The 18,638-nt window shown below is 46.1% G+C and overlaps 1 protein-coding gene across 1 annotated transcript in view; it reads right to left on the bottom strand.

The window, feature by feature from the left end:
* Positions 1–18,638, bottom strand: part of lars2 (leucyl-tRNA synthetase 2, mitochondrial) — a 143,141-nt gene that overhangs the window by 15,790 nt on the left and 108,713 nt on the right. Inside the window, 1 exon segment of the mRNA XM_072510080.1 lies at positions 10,169–10,280. Within this exon segment, the coding sequence (XP_072366181.1) occupies positions 10,169–10,280 (112 nt within the window).

The following is an 18,638-nucleotide window of genomic DNA, read 5'->3' as shown; positions in this document are numbered from 1 at the left end:
GCAAGAAGGCACATTGTTAAATTTATTAACTGTACAGAAAGTGTAGCCACTTAAATTGGCCAACCCCCGATTCAAAATGGCGAATGGCAAAGGCTGATGGGAAAGTCAGCCAACAAGACAAAAACCAGCAGCCGCAGGTTGGCTGTGTATTTACCTCTGGAAAGGCCAGACAATATAGATACCAGCAACCATCAGCATAACAAAACAACAGCCATCTGCCTACTAATGAGCAATCCCCGGGAACAATAAGCAACATTTAGACACACAAAGCAAAACCAGACTCTTCGGCGCCAGCAGGAGCCGACACAAAAGGAGGTGAATGAGCACCTCAAGACCGCCCATCGATCAGGGAACCGCTCCAGCATTGGAGAAAATCGAACCAAGCGATTGGGACAAAGTCCAATCACTTGGGACCAGGTACAGGGTCCGCCCCGAAAGGCGGGAAGCCCCTGGGGACTATAGGAATTGAGCCCCAAGTTCAAATCGCTCTCTTCTTCTTCACCTCTTCGCTTCTTCCTGCCCGGGTCACCCAGCAACAACGAACCAACATTGACCGTGACCGGTGCAGTGACTCCAGTGATCATCGAACTTGTAAGTCTTAATTCAACGCTCACTACGAGATAGGCGCTCCTAGCTACCAATCCGTACCAACTTCGAATCCCGCAGACTCAGAACCCGAATGAAAGGCCATTTGTTCCCCTGACCTGGTGGGCCAGTCCGAAGTTAAGTATCGGCCTGTTAGTTGTAGAAGTAGCTTAGACGTAGAATTTGTGCACGAGTAGCGATTACTGTGTATAATAAATGTGCTTTGATTTAAATCTTACTAATCGGTGTATTGGATTATTGATCATTACTCGGACTTGAACCTCGTGGCGGTATCATAAAGATACCTGGCGACTCGAGAGCAAAGGTAATAAAACAGAGCAATTGAACTAAGGCAAAGTTAGCAACAAAAGTAAGCAGCTTCACGGACATTAATTGCATGCGCTGCTCCTTTGTGGAGGTGCAGCAGCAGGGGACGGTCTGTCTGCGTCTCTGGAAATTTCAGTCACCCAGTGTTCAATGTTTCCGCTTGCGCGAGATTAGTTTCAAGAAAATAACCCGACAGAATGGTTGGTTGGAAGCGTGTGACCGATGAAACGGATCTCTTTAAAAAACACTTCCAAGATTAGTGGGCAGCACGGTAGCATTGTGGATAGCACAATTGCTTCACAGCTCCAGGGTCCCAGGTTCAATTCCCAGCTTGGGTCACTGTCTGTGCGGAGTCTGCACGTTCTCCCAGTGTGTGCGTGGGTTTCCTCCAGGTGCTCAGGTTTCCTCCCACAGTCCACAGATGTGCAGGTTAGGTGGATTGGCCATGATAAATTGCCCTTAGTGTCCAAAATTGCCCTTAGTGTTGGGTGAGGTTACTGGGTTATGGGGATAGGGTGGAGGTGTGGACCTTGGGTAGGGTGCTCTTTCCAAGAGCCGGTGCAGACTCAATGGGCCGAATGGCCTCCTTCTGTACTGTAAATTCTATTGTAAATTCTATGGAGTCCAATTCTAGTTGTTCACCAAACAGGCTGGAAAGAATGCATGACCAAAGAAACACTTAAAGAACTATTTTACACCACAAATTGCTCTCATGTGATCAGCACTCCTATAATTAGAACACAGCTTAGGGCTTCGGAACTTCCTTACATATAACGGTAGACTTTTTTTTTGGTACACTTATACGTGTTTATGTTAATTATAAATTTGATTTTCGAGTTCTATTCGTTAATCAAAATACAGGAGGAACAAAGGGACTGTAAGCAGCTCAAAGAAATGACTTGGGCAATTTTATTGGCAGCCATTGGTTTTAGCTCTCTCGGTCTGAGTTATTTGAATATTTTTAGCAATAAAATGTGAATTGTTTGGCTGGGCATTCGATCATTCTGGAGCCTCTGGATTATAGGGGATTTTTCACCCAATCTCTATTTCTTACCCTGTGGTCAGGACCTGTGACACCAGCTCTCCTTCAGTCGTGCGCCTCGAGTCTCTGGAGCAGGGGCGGATCTACTATGAAACTAATGAAGCTTAAGCTTCAGGGCCCCTAATCCCGGTGGGGCCCCAGAAGCGACTTTAGTCCACATTGCTTAAAAATTTTGTATCTACTGTATGAGAAGGGGTTTTAAAAAAAATAAAAATATTAATAATAGTGTAATTCAATACAAAATAGTTAAAATAAAAATTAAAAGGTTATTAAAGTATCATGTAGGCTAACCGTAAACGAAAAAACGTTCAAATTAAGGATGTACATAGAACATAGAAAATACAGCACAGAACAGGCCCTTCGGCCCACGATGTTGTGCCGAACCTTTGTCCTAGATTAATCATAGATTATCATTGAATTTACAGTGCAGAAGGAGGCCATTCGGCCCCCTGAGTCTGCACCGGCTCTTGGAAAGAGCACCCTACCCAAACTCAACACCTCCACCCAACACCAAGGGCAATTTTGGACACTAAGGGCAATTTAGCATGGCCAATCCACCTAACCTGCACATCTTTGGACTGTGGGAGGAAACCGGAGCACCCGGAGGAAACCCACGCAGACACGGGGAGGACGTGCAGACTCCGCACAGACAGTGACCCAAGCCGGAATCGAACCTGGGACCCTGGAGCTGTGAAGCAATTGTGCTATCCACAATGCTACCGTGCTGCCCTTAAGAACAAATAAATCTACAGTATATAATTTTACCATAATCCATGTACCTATCCAATAGCTGCTTGAAGGTCCCTAATGTTTCCGACTCAACTACTTCCACAGGCAGTGCATTCCAAATATGTTTCATTCTAAATATATTTAATATAAAATAATTATAAATAATTTAAAACGCTATTAACATTTATGACAGAAATACAAACAGTAGATCACGTGTTGTAACAAAAAGGGGAGCCGTTGAAAAGGCAATCACAATGCTAACGTGAATTTTCAATGTGATCGCACTCGTGATAGCGATCAAGACAAGAATTTTTTTTCAATAAAGGTTCATAAGGATACAATATTTTAATTACCCCTACTCAAAAATAAATGTTATATTTAGAAAAGGTAAGTAATAAAGGTGAAATAGTGTTAGATTACAGGTGTCTATTATGAAAGAGGTGAACGGAAGGTAGGCTACGACCGCATAGCCTAGGCTAATACTATATCACAAGTATTTATGAAAAAGTAATAAAAGGGTGAATGTGTGTTAAATTACAGGTGTTTATTATGAAAAGTGTTCAAATAATGGTAAAATTGTGTTACATTACCTTAGCCTATGAGTTTTGGTGGCCTAGTCTTGCGTAACTTAGTCTAGCCTAGCGTTGGCTAGCTTGAACATAGCCTAGTTCAGCCTATTTAGCTTATTTATTATAAATCTTAAAAAAATGCCGCTTTACTTTCTGAGAAGGGTTTTTTTTAAAAAACCTTTCTCAGAAAGTAGACCTAAAATATTTTCCTTGCAAAGCATGCGACAATAGTCGCACGACTCAAATTGATTAATTTTTTGTTGTATATATTTCAACAATCCCAAAGTTTGAGAGTCGGTCGCACAGATGTTGTAAAGGTGGAGTGTCGTGGGAAGTTGGCTGTTCTGCTGTGGCTAATGTAATTTCTTTCCCTTTTTAACAGAGGTCAAGACACTAGAGGAATAACAACGAGTTCACAAAAGTACTTAAGTGGATATCAAAAGCGCAAACTCAATGAAAAGCGATCTGACAAAATTTCTAAATGTCAAAAACTAACAAACTATTTTCCAATGACAAGTTTGTCAACACCTACAGTTGAAACAAGCCAAGCAAACACCATTGAAGCCAGTGATAGTGCACAAACCGTGGGAGCTCTTTCTAGCAATATTCAACCCACTGTTGACACTTTTGATATAGATGACGATCACAGTGGTCAACATGAAAGTACCGCAGAACAAGCAGAGACGGAGCAGAAACATGAAATAGGAAGCAAATTCAGTGATTTCAAAGAATACAGTGACCTCAAAAACTGGCCCATAACAGTTGATAATGATTTCATACAGAATTGTTTAATGCAAGACATAGGTTTTTTTTCAAAATAAAAAACCAGATGATGTATGTACCGAATCAAGCAGGGTTTACAAGGAGCAAAACAGAAGTTTCTCAAACAAATATTTTGAAAAAAGATTGGAAAATGGCCAGACTGATGAGATCCTGGTTAGTTTACTCAACGAGCAAAGGCTATATGTACTGTTTTGTTTGCAAACTCTTTTCTAAATGCCAAACATCACTTTCAACAGGTGGGTTTTCTGACTGGATGAATGTACTCAGAACTCTGGAGAATCATGAAGATTCTCTGGAGAAGCATGGAACATAAGAGGGCGATGTTATGTTGGATAACAAGAAAGTCAAATAAAAATACTGTGGATCAGCAACTTGAAGAACAGATGAGAAAAACCGTACAATACTATTTTGAAGTACTGAAAAGAGTTGCAGCTGTTATAAAGTTTTTAAGTGAAAGAGGTTTGGCATTTAGAGGTCATGAGGAGAAGTGGGGCTCACCAAATAATGGAAACTTCATGGGGGCCATTGAATCTATTGCAGAGTTCGACCCATTTTTACATGAACATCTCGAGAAATGTAAAAATGAAAAAGTAAATGCTACTTACCTATCCAAACCCTTGTATGAAGAATTGCTAGAAATCATGGGAAAACATGTGCAAGATGAAATTGTGAATCAAATCAACAACCTACACACCAAATACTACTCTATTATTGTTGACTCTACGCCTGACCTGACACATGTTGACCAGCTGGCAATTGTGGTTCGATACTGCTATAATGGAAAACCCTGTCAGAGATTTTTAACATTTTTACCGATAGAAAACCATTCATCCACGAACCTGGGGCGAAATTCTCCGACCCCCCGCCGGGTCGGAGATTCGCCGGGGGCGGGCGTGAATCCCGCCCCCGCCGGTTGCCGAAGTCTCCGGCACCGGAGATTCGGCGGGGGCGGGAATCGCGCCGCGCCGGTTGGCGGGCACCCCCGCGCGATTCTCCGGCCCGGATGGGCCGAAGACCCGCCGCTAAAATGCCTGTCCCGCCGGCGTAAATTAAACCACCTACCTTACCGGCGGGACAAGGCGGCGCGGGCGGGGTCCTGGGGGGGGGGGGGGGGGTCCATGGCGGAGGCAGAAGAGACTCCCTCCACTGCGCATGCATGGGAAGCTGTCAGCTGCCGCTGACGCTCCTGCGCATACGCCGCCCGGAGATGTCATTTCCGCGCCAGCTGGAGGGGCACCAAAGGCCTTTCCCGCCAGCTGGCGGGGCGGAAATTCATCCGGCGCAGACCTAGCCCCGCAAGGTTGAGGCTCGGCCCTCAAAGATGCGGAGCATCCCGCACCTTTGGGGCGGCGCGATGCCCGTCTGATTTGCGCCGTTTTGGGCGCCAGTCGGCGGACAACGCGCCGTTTCCGGAGAATTTCGCCCCTGATCTACGAAATACAAAAAGTCCTGGGTGAACATAAGCTTTCACTTGAAAATATCCGTGGTCAGTCCTATGATAATGCATCTAACATGAAGGGCTCGGAGAAAGGGCTGCAAGCACTCTTTAAAAACATTAACAGGTACGCAGACTATGTACCATGTGCAGCCCATTCACTTAACCTTGTTGGGGAAAAGGCAGTGTCTACTGTACCTGACGTTGTTGACTATTTTGGCATTTTGCAAGGAGCTGTATGTTTTCTTTTCTGGATCTCCACGAAGATGGGGGATTTTAAACACACAGGACAATCTACATCTTTCTCTAAAGAGCTTAAGTGCAACTAGATGGTCTGCACACTATGAAGCAGTCCGGGCAATTAAAAATGGATATATGGGTATTTTACGAACTCTCAAACATATTTTTGAAGACTCAGAAGAGAAGCCCGAGTGTAAACGAGATGCAAAGAATTTATACCACAAGCTTGCAAAGCTGGAATATGCAATTTTAACAGTCGTTTGGGAAGAAGTGCTGGAGCATTTCAACAAAACAAGTAAGAAACTCCAAACCCCTGGTTTTGATGTATTTGAAGGTTATCTTCTGCTATCATCTTTACTTTCATTTGTTAAAGAACTCAGAGAAAATTCAGCCGATAGGATTGCACACTATGAATCAGAAGCAAAAGGTCTGTGTGAAGATATCACCTCAAGTTATTCTGATGCTTCCAAACGCATTGTTACAAGGAAATTTTCAGATGGAACAAGTGGTATTGCTTCTTTGAGAGGAGCTGACAAATTTCGGATAGAAGTTCTATATCAACTCTATGACTGCTTGATAACCCAGTTACGCAAGAGGATTGACCCATATGAGCAGATTGCAAAAAGGTTTAAGTTCCTCTCAGAATTGGTGAACAATTCTGAAATTGATGAGGACAGTATTAAACTTATATCGTATTACAAAGATGATATTGACCACAAATTAGTAAACGAGCGTTATCAGTTCAAAGAATATTTGCACCGTAGGAAATCCCAGAACACAGAAGAAAACACGCCATCTAAAATGCAATGCGCAGATGTTCTTCAGCTTATTTGTGAGCAACACCTAATTGAAGTGTTCCCCAATATTACTACTGCGCTTAAGCTGTACTTGACAATGCCTACCACGAGCTGTGAAGCAGAAAGGAATTTTTCAAAGCTATCCTTTATAAAGAACAAATTTCGGTCTACCATGTCTGAAGAGCGCTTAAATTCTTTATGCATATGGTCTCTAGAAAATGACATTGCAAGGGAGCTCTCATATGACAAAACTGTACGTGAATATGTTGCAAGAAAAAAACTGAAAAAAGAGTATTTTGTAAAATGTGCTTTATGTAGTATGTATTCTCATAGGTGTCTAAAATAAAAGATTATATTGACTGTGGTCTTTTCTATGATTTATTTCATCACTCTATGATGCATCATGCATGTATATATATATATATATATATATAACATTTCCTTAATTTTCATCCCCCCATAACTCCAAAACTATAAGACATTGGAAATTTCTATTCACACCAGTGACTTTGACATGTGAGATAATCCAGTACAGCAATTTTAATCAAAATCTGAGATATAGTGGTTACCTTTTTTTAAAAGTTGTGGTGATCTGTCGTGGAACAACCCCATTGAAGAAGATAACAGTGGTTACCCAGACCTCGTTGCTGGTTGCGAAGGGGCCCCCATAACAGTTCAAGCTTCAGGGCCCCAAAAATGTAGGTCCGCTACTGCTCTGGAGTGGGACTTGAACTCACAACCTTCTGACACGAGGACCGAGTGTGACTCAGTGAGCCATGACAAACACCTCAGAATGGGGGGGGGGGGGGGGGTGGGGCTCCCAAACTGTGGGCCGCGACACTACCCGGGCGGCACGATAGCACAGTGGTCCCAGGTTAGAATCTTGGGCCACTGCCTGTGCGGAGTCTGCACGTTCTCCCCGTGTCTGCGTGGGTTTCCTCCGGGTGCTCCGGTTTCCTCCCACAATTCCCGAAAGACGTGCTGTTAGGTGAATTGGACATTCTGAATTCTCCCTCAGTGCACCCGAATAGGCGCTAGAGTGTACTGTCATTGCAGTGTTAATGTAAGTCTACTTGTGGCACTAATAAAGATTATTATTGCCTGCGAGCTCCGAGGCAGCAATGGTTCTGCAACAGACAGCAACAAGGCCCCTGCAAATGCTTGTGTTTTATTTCCTGTTGTTGGCAATGGCTTAGTCACCTGTTCTGAGACCCTATCGCAGCATGCTGCAACAGGAAATGTGTGGCTGTGCATTCTTAGACCCCCCTCCCGCTCACCAACTTCCTGCCTCTCCCCAAAATGTTCACTGGGGGGGGGGGGGGGGGGGGGCGCTCACACAAAGTCTGAGGCATTAAAATGGGGTCACATTGGGAAAACACCTGGGAAGCACTGCCTTAAGGATGGCTCTTACAGGAAGCAAGAACATATAGATGTACCAATCCAGCTGAAAGTACATCACTGACTTTCCATTCCGCCCCACCCACCTCTCCAAGTATATAATTCAGCACATTCCTGATGCGACCATCAATTCACACGAGACAATTAGCAGAAGTGAACAGTGGTTTTAATAAGTTAGACCTGTGCCTGCCTGCGACTGCTCTGTACTGAGTGCCGCCTACAGGCTGCAGGTATATATACCACCCCCAAGGGGGCGGAGCCCACAGGGGCATCAACATAATACAGTACAATAGTGGTGAATTGCAGTAGCAATACGTTCACCACAATTCCTACCACTCTTCAGCTCTGAAGAAGAGCCACTGGACTCGAAACGTTAACCCGGTTCCTTTCTCCACCGGTGCTGCCTGACCTGCCTGAGTTTATCCAGCATGTTCCGTTTCTATTTTTGTGCTCTTTTGTACTTGGGTTAAAGTGATTTGTTGAGTCAAGTCACATAAACTGCAACCGGCCTCTAGTTATTGTTTCAAAACCACCGCCTGGAAGGAATTTTGCACATCTGGAGAGACAGCAGACCCCTGGTCAGACAATAATTTTATTTATTCATGGGGTGTGGCCGTCACTGACAAGGCTGGCACCTGCCCATCCCCAATTGTCCTTGAACCGAGTACCTCGCTGAGCCATTTTAGAGGGCGGTTAAAAATCAGCCACATTGCGGTGCATCTGGAGTCACATGTAGGCCTACCAGGGGAGGGTGGCAGATTTCCTTCCCCAAAGGATATTAGTGAATCGGACGGGTTTATGTGACAAATCAATGGTAATTTCATGGTCATCATTACTGAGTCTATATTCCAGATTTTAATTGAAGTTTAAAAATACATTTGAACCTGTGCCCCCAGAAGACAGAAAGGCTGGGCCTCTGGAATACTAATCCAGTGACATGACCACTACACCACCATTCCCTTTTATTGCATCTCATTTTCCAATGTGCCGTCTCTCACACGCCAAAGTCGACAAGACATTAGCGATAACCAATAATGCGCACGTGTTGAGTCGTTAGGAGCACAGAAGGAAGTCACGAGTCTATGTCGGCTCCCTGCAGAACATTCGAGTCAGTCCCATTCTCCCACTCTATCTCCGAGGCCGGTAAGTTTATTTCCGTCAAGTGCCCATCCAATTAATTTCCTTCTATACTCATTTGCCGCCTCTGCTTCCACCATCTTCATAGGCAGAGAGTTCCAGGACATTATCACTTGCTGTGTAAAAAATGGTTCTTCCTCTCATTTCCCCCCACTGCATCTCTTATCCACAACCGTAAAATATGTCCCCCCCCTCCCCGCATCAGCAAAATGGGAAGGGCTTCTCTTTGTCGTAGCAAAACGTACCATTATCTTGCTGCAATGTATGATAACAAGGAGAGGTCACGAAGGCCAACAGGTCTAGAATTAGTCAAGCAGAATGTTACAGCTTAACCCGGGTATTTTTTTTTGGAAGAAGTTGGCTAAGGTGCTGAGAAGGCAGTTTTACACTGCAATGTTAAGTTATGGAGAGTAGTGCTACACAACCGTAGAATTCCTACAGTGCAGGAAGGAGGCCATTCGGCCCATTGATCCACACTGACTCTCCTAAAGAGCACCCTAACTAGGGCCTCTCCCCCACTCTATCTCTGGAACCCCAGCTAACCTGCACATCTTTGTACACTAGCGTGGCCAATCCACCTAACCTGCACGTCACTGGACTGTGGGAGGAAACCCGGAGCACCCGGAGGAAACCCACGCAGACACGGGGAGAACGTGCAGACTCCGCACAGACAGTCACCCGAGGCCGGGATCAAACCCGGGTCCCATGCGCTGTGAGGCAGCAGTGCTAACGGCTGTGCCACATGCAGTCCCGCTCATGCTGCTCTTTCCAATAACATACAGCAGTGTCCACTGACAACCACTGGGCAGGTGTGAACACAGCGAGGCTGCTGGGATCCGGGTTCAGGAAACAATTGTGTCTCCACTGCCAATTGCACGGGAACTACATGTCCGCTGTCAACTGCATATCTTAAAGCAACATTTATTTATAAATGTTTTATTTGTACACGGGGCGTGCGCATCATTGGCCAGGCCAGCATTTGTTGCTCATCCCTAATTGAGTTTAACGTTTAGAAGTGTTTACTAAGCACAGTTCACCCAGTGCTGAATTTAATATTGCATTCAATAATTGGGACTGCAAATTCCCGTTTGCCGGCACCGGACTAAAAATGTTATAAAAACTTTACCTTTCCACAACTCCGATGCTAGGTATGGAACCATGGGCGCAGTCATAATACACAAGGTCGCCAGGGCGTCTTCATACTCAGTGCTGTGCAATACCACTCGAGAAGATGCTTGCTGAAGGCAATGGAAGAAAAGAGGAGAAACCACACAATCTTTAACAGTGGAATGAAACTCATGTCAATTTCCGCAAAAGACACTGACACATGATCCACTGCGAACAAGAGAGGTTACCAAGTAAAAGCAAAATACTGTGGATGCTGGAAATCTTCAACAAAAACAGAAAATGCTGGATAAGCTCAGCATACCTGGCAGCATCTGTGGAGAGGGGAACAGAGTTGATGGGCGGAATTCTCCTATAATTTGTCATAGTGTTGGGCGGCACGGTGGCGCAGTGGGTTAGCCCTGCTGCCTCACGCTGCTGAGGACCCAGGTGCGATCCCAGCCATGGGTCACTGTCCGTGTGGTGTTTGCACATTCGCCCCGTGTCTGTGTGGGGTTTCGCCCCCACAACCCAACAAACGTGTGCAGGGTAGGTCGATTGGTCACGCTAAATTGCCCCATAATTGGAAAGAAAAAAAGAATTGGGTACTTTAAAAATATATATTTAAAATTGTCATAGTACCTGAAAATTGGCACGCACCTCTCCAGTGGCACTGCAGAGTTTTCAGACCAGATCTTCAGCTCATAGAACACAGAGTGCAGAAGGAGGCCATGCAGCCCATTGAGTCTGCACCGACCCATTTAAGCCCTCACTTCCACCCCACCCCCGTATCCCAATAACCTCCCCCTAACCTTTTTGGACACCAAGGACAATTCCCCCACTGCCCAGTCCCCCACTTCAAAGGCATCGGCCTTCCCCACCCCAAACAAACATAACGGTAACCGTGCCCCCCCCCACCCTGCCCTGGGGCTCCCCGGAGGGCCGGCCCCTGGCACTGCCCGCTGGCACAGGTTGGCACTGCCTGCTCGGCATGTCCCTCTGCCCCCTGGGGCTACTTTGCTGCCCCCAGCAGGGTTCCCTTGACTCATTCCCATCTTTACAAATCCGTTGCGAACGTCAGCACGGTTAAATATTCAGTGAAGGGCGATCATATGGCAGGGAGGCCCGTTAATAGTTTTCAAATCCATTAAAATGTATCCTTGAGGGTGGCACGGCGGCTCAGTGGTTAGCACTGCTGCATCACGGCGCTGAGGACCCGGGTTCGATCCCGGCTCTGGGTCACTGTCCGTGTGGAGTTTGCACTTTCTCCCAGTGTCTGCATGAGCTTCACCCCCACAACCCAAAGATGTGCAGGGTAGGTGGATTGACAATGCTAAAGTGGCACTTAATTTTTTTTTAAAAAGTAGCCTTTGTCACGTCGCGGTGAGGGGCGGGAAAAATTGGGAAACGGAGGGACTCTCCATGAAAATTTGCACCCCACATTGCCACTGCGATGAACGTGCGTGCAAAATCGCCCCCAATGTGTCGAGTCCATATGACTCTTCTGCAGAACTGAAGAGGAAGAGAGATGTAATGAATTATATAGTGTGGAGGAGATGGGGCAGAATAGAAGGTCAGAGATAGGTCGGGGCTAAGGGGAGATTGACAAAGAAGTCAGGGGCACAAGGCTAAGGTGGGGGGGGCGTTAATGGTGGCGTTAAGTACTGAAGAATTAAAGGTAAGAGGAAGAATGTGTTAATAGGAGAACAAAGGCCAGGGAAAGCAAAACTAGAACGCAAAGGACAGGTGGCCCAGTGGGGAGGGTGTGGGATAGGGGTTGTGTGGGACAAACCAAGGAAACAAAAAAACAAAATAAGTGGTTAAGATGGAGGGAAAAGTTCACAGTCTAAAGATCTTGAACTCAATGTTGAGTCCAGAAATGTGACTTCCTGTGCAAGGCAACATTTCCATTTATCAGCTTTTATTTGCTGTTTTTTTAAAAGATGGTTTGAAAAGTTACTGCATTTTCCCCCATCATTTTGTATCCGCACACTGTGCAGTTTGCTTATTTGATGTGAAATGTTGCTGTTTGCAAAAGAAAGTCAAATAAAATTAATTCAATGGCATGGTTAATGCTATCCAAGAGGGATTGTTTACAATTTTTAAAAGACATGAAAGCATCAATCAGACAATGCTAGCAAAGAGCACAGAGCTCAAGACTGGATGGTGTTGCTGGGAGCACAAGCTCAATGAAACAAGAAAAAGTCTGCGTGCACGAAACAAACTGGCCTCATTGTGTCCTCAACGTAAACCAAAGTGCTTTACAACCACTGAAAATCGCTTATGAAAATCGCTTATTGTCACAAGTCGGCTTCAAATGAAGTTACTGTGAAAAATCCCTGGTCGCCAAGTTCCGGCGACTAAGGGCCGGTGAATGGTCGGCCTGAATTGAGAGATTAAATCTGTCGAACGACCCACAACCTTCCGAGTCAGACATGACAATATGGTCTAGCCAGACTGACACACAAATAAAATCACACTGTGGTAGCAACAGGAAGACCCAATATTTCTGTAGTCTATGGCAAACTCCAACAGACATGCACTGGAGGTTTGAAAAGTAGTTTCTATCTGCTCTGCAGTGCCACTCCTTATAGCTTGTGTGCGCGTGTGTGGTCGGCAGCATGGCCCCCATGCTTCACTATTAATCACATCTGTCCCACCGAGACCGCAGCTCAGGTACAGCTTGTGGAGAAGCGATCTAACCATCCTGAGAGATCAATAAAAGTCCAGTTTTTCAAAGAAAATAAAACTTTTTTGCAATGTGATTTCCGGACCAAGAGTGTTTCTTTACGAAGTAGTCAATGTCAAGAACAAAGAACAATACAGTACAGGAACAGGCTCTTCGGCCCTCCAAGCCTGCGCCGATCATGATGTCTGTCTAGACTAAAACCTTCTGCACTTCTGGGGTCCCCATCGCTCTATTCCCATCCTATTCATCCAGTGTCGCTAACCGGACAATACGACTATTCTCTTGGCATTGCTTCATGTTGCCTTTTCACTCAGTTTCCGCCCTTAATTCTTCTTTTTGCCTCTGCCTTCTTCTGCCTCTCTCTTTCCGTTCCCTTTTGCATCATGGGAAGAGTGTAGGGTGGCATCACGTGGCAGGGACAAGCAGCAATGAATTGCGTATCAGTTCTGTTGTATGATATGTAGTTGGAGGGCATCCGCTGGATTTCAAAAGAATGAGGGGGGGATCTCATAGAAACGTATCAAATTCTAACAGGACTGGCCAGGGCAGATGCAGGAAGGATGTTCCCGATGGTGGGTGTGCCCAGAAGCAGGGATCTGTCTGATGATACGGGGTAGACCATTTCGGACAGAGATGAGGAGAGATTTGTTCACCCAGAGAGTGGTGAGCCTGTGGAATTCATTATCATAGAAAGTAGTTGAGGCCAAAACAGTGCACGTTTTCAAGAAGCAGGTAGATATCGCACTTAGGGCAATGGGGATCAAAGGATATTGGGGGAAAGCGGGTTTAGGATATTGCGTTGGATGATCAGCCACGATCTTAATGAATTGCGGAACAGGTTCGAAGGGTCGAATGGCCTCCACCTGCTGCTATTTTCTGTTTCTATTAATTGCGGTTTCACTTAACCATATAGAGGTGCTTACTGAAGCTATGGTGTGGCTGAGTTAGGAGGTGTGTGCTTGTATGTTTCACTCAGTAAATAAAGAAGACCGAATCTGGGTGGCTACTACTGGGCAGCCAATGTGGCGATGATCCCTAAGTGGGTGATGGAGGGAGAGGGGGCGGCATGGAAGAGGTTGGAGATGGCGTCCTACAAAGGAACGAGTCTGGGGGCGCTGGTGACGGCACCGCTGCCGCTCTCGCCGACAAGGTACACCGCGAGCCTGGTGGTGGCGGCAACGCTAAAGATCTGGGGGCAGTGGAGACGGCACAGGGGTGCGATGGTGTGGTCCCCGATCAGAGACAACCATCGGTTTGTCCCGAGAAGGATGGACGGGGGGTTTCAGAGCTGGCACAGGGCAGGGATTAAAAGAATGGGGGACCTGTTCATTGATGGGACGTTTGCGAGCACTCCAGGGGCGCTGGAGGAGAAGTTTGAGCTACCCCCGGGAAACGCTTTCAGGTACATGCAAGTAAGGGCGTTTGTGAGGCGGCAGGTGAGGGAATTCCCGCTGCTCCCGGCACAGGGGATTCAAGACAGGGTGATCTCGGGCGTATGGGTCGGAGAGGGCAAGGTGTCGGCGATATACCAGGAGATGAAAGAAGAGGGGGAAGCTTTGGTAGAGGAGCTGAAGGGTAAATGGGAAGAGGAGCTGGGGGAGGAGATTGAAGAGGGGCTGTGGGCTGATGCCCTATGTAGGGTTAATTCCTCTTCGTGTGCCAGGCTCAGCCTGATACAGTTTAAGGTAGTTCACAGAGCGTACATGACGGGGGCGAGGCTGAGTAGGTTCTTTGGGGTGGAGGACAGATGTGGGAGGTGCTCAGGAAGCCCGGCGAACCATGTCCATATGTTTTGGTCATGCCCGGCACTGGAGGGGTTCTGGAGGGGAGTTGCGAGAGCAGTATCTAAGGTGGTGAAAGTCCGGGTCAAGCCAAGCTGGGGGCGAGCACTATTTGGAATAGCGGACGAGCCGGGAGTGCAGGAGGCAAAAGAGGCCGGTATCCTGGCCTTTGCGTCCCTCGTAGCCCGGCGAAGGATCTTGTTAATGTGGAAAGTCTCAAGTCCCTCCCTCTTCACCACTCAACACCAATTTCACCCCTTCTCCGTCGCTCATTTATTGCATCCCTTCCCCCAACCCATTTTACACTCACCCATTCACACCAAGTGCCCCCAGGGGCAGATGCCAAGTGGACAGGGACCCATTCACCATCAACCAGCTTGTTTCTCCCTCCACCCCTATTGATTTTCCTCAAGTAGGCTTATTCTTTTATAGAATTTACTGTGCAGAAGGAGGGCATTCAGCTCATCGAGTCTGCACCGGCCCCCGGAAAGAGCACCCCACTCAAGACCCACGCCTCCACCCTATCCCCTTTATCCCCGTAACCCAGGAACCCCACCTAACCTTTTTGGACACGAAGGACAATTTATCATGGCCAATCCACCTAACCTGCACATCTTTGGACTGTGGGAGGAAACCGGAGCACCCGAAGGAAACCCACGCGCACACGGGGAGAACGTGCAGACTCCGCACAGACAGTGACCCAAGCCGGGAATCAAATCTGGGACCCTTCAGCTGTAAAGCAACTGTGCTAACCAATGTGCTACCGTGCTGCCCCACTTCTTTCAAACTTCTTTTCGTAATTATAAACAAAATGCTCACGTACAATTTTCCCCTGGGGTGTATCATGAGAGTGCCCCTTTAAGAAATGTTTTTGTATTATCACATGGCTTCAGTGATGTCATTTGTGTGGGTGGAGCTGGGCTGTGGCTCTGTGAGATTTTACTTTCGCTTTGAGTTTGGACTGGGTTTGAGCTGCACAGGTTGAAAGTGTTTCTCCATCTTCATTATAAAAGCTGTTTCCAGACTGCTTGGTAACTTAAAAGAGATAATTGCTCTCTGGAAGGATTTCAAACCTGTTGTTTGAAAAGGGGAACAGAATATCAATAACAAATCTTATACCAGTGACAATGCCGTGTGCTGGCCACACCTTTGAAAAGGGGTTTCTGGTTTTACTTGGATTTTGTTATTGAATTGGAACAGTTAAGAGGGAATTCATTAAGGGTTATACATAGATTACTGTAGCTGTGTGGGGTCTTTATGTTTGTAGTTGGTATAAATTCTTACGGTGTGTGTTTATACAAATGTTAACTAAATTCATAGAATAAAGCTCGTTTGTTGATTAAAAGTGTCTAAGAACTCTGTGGAATAACCCCTGAAAGTCAGGCTCTTGTGCTCATCCCAGCCAAAATCAATAAACAGTTGTAGGTCAGGTGAACTCCATGATATACTTTGGAGTTTTCTAAACCTGGCTCATCACAGGGATGTCTTGCTCTCCTTCTAGAAACCATCTCCTACTTCACGGATGCTCATGATTAGAACCAACCTTTTCTAACTTGGGTGGAGATAATTAATTGGCTTCAAAATTTAACCGGGGTTGAACTTTAAGCGAAGAGACTCTCCGCCATCTCCGCCTCCGATCCCAGTGTCTCGGTAACATCACCCTTTCCTTTGGTTCAACATGCCGCTTAACTTTGGAGGACACCAACAACAGAAGCAGCACGGTAGCATTGTGGATAGCACAATTGCTTCACAGCTCCAGGGTCCCAGGTTCGATTCCGGCTTGGGTCGCTGTCTGTGCGGACTCTGCACATCCTCCCTGTGTGTGCGTGGGTTTCCTCTGGGTGCTCCGGTTTCCTCCCACAGTCCAAAGATATGCAGGTTAGGTGGATTGGCCATGATAAATTGCCCTTAGTGTCCAAAATTGCCCTTAGTGGTGGGTGGGGTTACTGGGTTATGGGGATAGGGTGCAGGTGTTGACCTTGGGTGCTCTTTCCAAGAGCCGGTGCAGACTCAATGGGCCGAATGGCCTCCTTCTGCACTGTAAATTCTATGATAATCTGAGAGGCGTGCTCGGAACTAATTCCTCTCAAATGCGGCCTCTGAAAGAAGATTACCTCAATTAAGCATCTGAAATTTGCCCTCTTGTTTTTTTTCCAGATTAAGTGAAGAGGTGGATACTGGGCAGAATGTGCTGGGAGTTAAAAAAAAAAAGAGAAGAAAATCCCTTCAGTGCGAGTGAGTGAACAGCACTGATGCACTCGAGGAGTTTAGTTACGCTGCGTATACTCAAATTAAATAATCCAAATGTGGGTCAGTCATGGTTTCTGGGTTAAAAATATCACGCCCTGTTCTCAGCTTTTGAAGAAAAGATATAAAAGGATAATTCAGCGAATTTACTTAAACCACCTGACTGTGGGAGATTTACCTTTTTGGAATTTCTTTAAAGTCATTCCCGCTATTTGAAATTTCAGTGGTGGCTGAAAACCTTCGCGGAAAGCACTTTGAGTGACATACGGACGGGACGTCTGTGGGCAGGTTGCAGAATTCTGGGGTAATAGAATCATTGTACAGTAGCGCTCATTTAGGTGTCAAAGTGCAACAATCCTTTTAATATAAATTTAGATCAGCCGATTATTTTTTCCCCAATTAAAACGCAATTTAGCGTGGCCAATCCACGCATCTTTGGGTTGTGGGTGTGGGACCCACGCAGGAACGGGGAGAATGTGCTAACTCCACACGGACAGTGACCCGGGGCTGGGATTGCGAACCCTGGGTCCTCAGCGCCGTGAGACAGCAGTGCTAACCACTGTGCCGCCCCCCCCCCCCCCAAAAGTACAACACTTAACACTAAAAAGACTAATTGCGGCAGTTACAAGAGTGACTGGTAGGTACAGACTGAATTTAGTATAATATTTACTCGGAGATCCACCGATGGTGGTGATTACTGAAATACAGCAGATGCAGTAAAGGCAGGATTAAATTATGGAAAATGTAACGTCTTATGGTTGTGTATTTCTTGAAGACTAAAATGCCTAATTGTTACTAAGTGAACATGGAGTCAGTTCATGAGAATTCAATTAAAAGGTGACAGGGACCCTGGTTCCACTTGGTTTAAATTCATCCATCTCCAAAATCTGCTAGGGCCTGGATAGCCTCAATTTTGACAACTTCCATTGGTTTTATCTCATTCTCTTAAACTTTGAATTCAAAATCTTCAACCTAATGTTACAATTTTCAGGTCCACAATGTGCTTCACGTGGACAAAGATGTGTGCGAACGTTCAGTGACAGGAGGGGAAGACAATGAAAGCAAGCAAGAGAAGGAATGGAAAATGTGCAAAGAATTTGCAGACATGGGAAATCAAAGGTTTGGTTGAAACTTTGGGTTTTGAGGAGGTTTTGGTTAAAGCAGGGAGGTAGCAGAGAGGACTGTGTTCCTCACAGTTTGTGGTACTGATGCAGTAGTGCCTATATGCAAGGTTTGGACCAGACCCAGTCTTGAGCGGATAAATGGCAACTAATACTTGTGCCATACAAGTGTCAAGCAATGACCATCTCCAACATGAGAGTCAAACCATTTCCAATTGATATGCAAAGGCATTGCCATCGCTGAAACCCTGACCGTCAACATCCTGGGGTGGGTGCTTAACATTAACCAGAAACCGAACTGGACCCGCCGTATTAATATTGTGACTACAAGAGCAGATCAGAGGCTGAGAATCCTGTGGCGAGTAACTCACCTCCTGACTTCCCAAAGCCCATCTACAAGGCACAAGTCAGGAGTGTGATGGAATACTCGCCACTTGCCTGGATGAGTGCAGCAAAACAATACTCAAGGAGCTCGATACCATCCATGAACCCCCACTCAAACATTCACTCGCTCCACAAACTCATTAGAGTTCTTCGAGGAAGTAACATTGAAAGGCTACTACACAAGTTAAGAGCTGATGGTGTTGGGAGGGATATATTAGAATGGACAGAGGATTGGCTAACTAACCAGAAACAGAGTCAGAAAAAAGTGGG

Source organism: Scyliorhinus torazame, chromosome 6 (genome assembly GCF_047496885.1).
Source record: "Scyliorhinus torazame isolate Kashiwa2021f chromosome 6, sScyTor2.1, whole genome shotgun sequence".
Lineage (NCBI taxonomy): Eukaryota > Metazoa > Chordata > Chondrichthyes > Carcharhiniformes > Scyliorhinidae > Scyliorhinus > Scyliorhinus torazame.
Note: the sequence above shows the minus strand (reverse complement) of the source record. Positions and strands in the feature narration are given on the sequence as shown.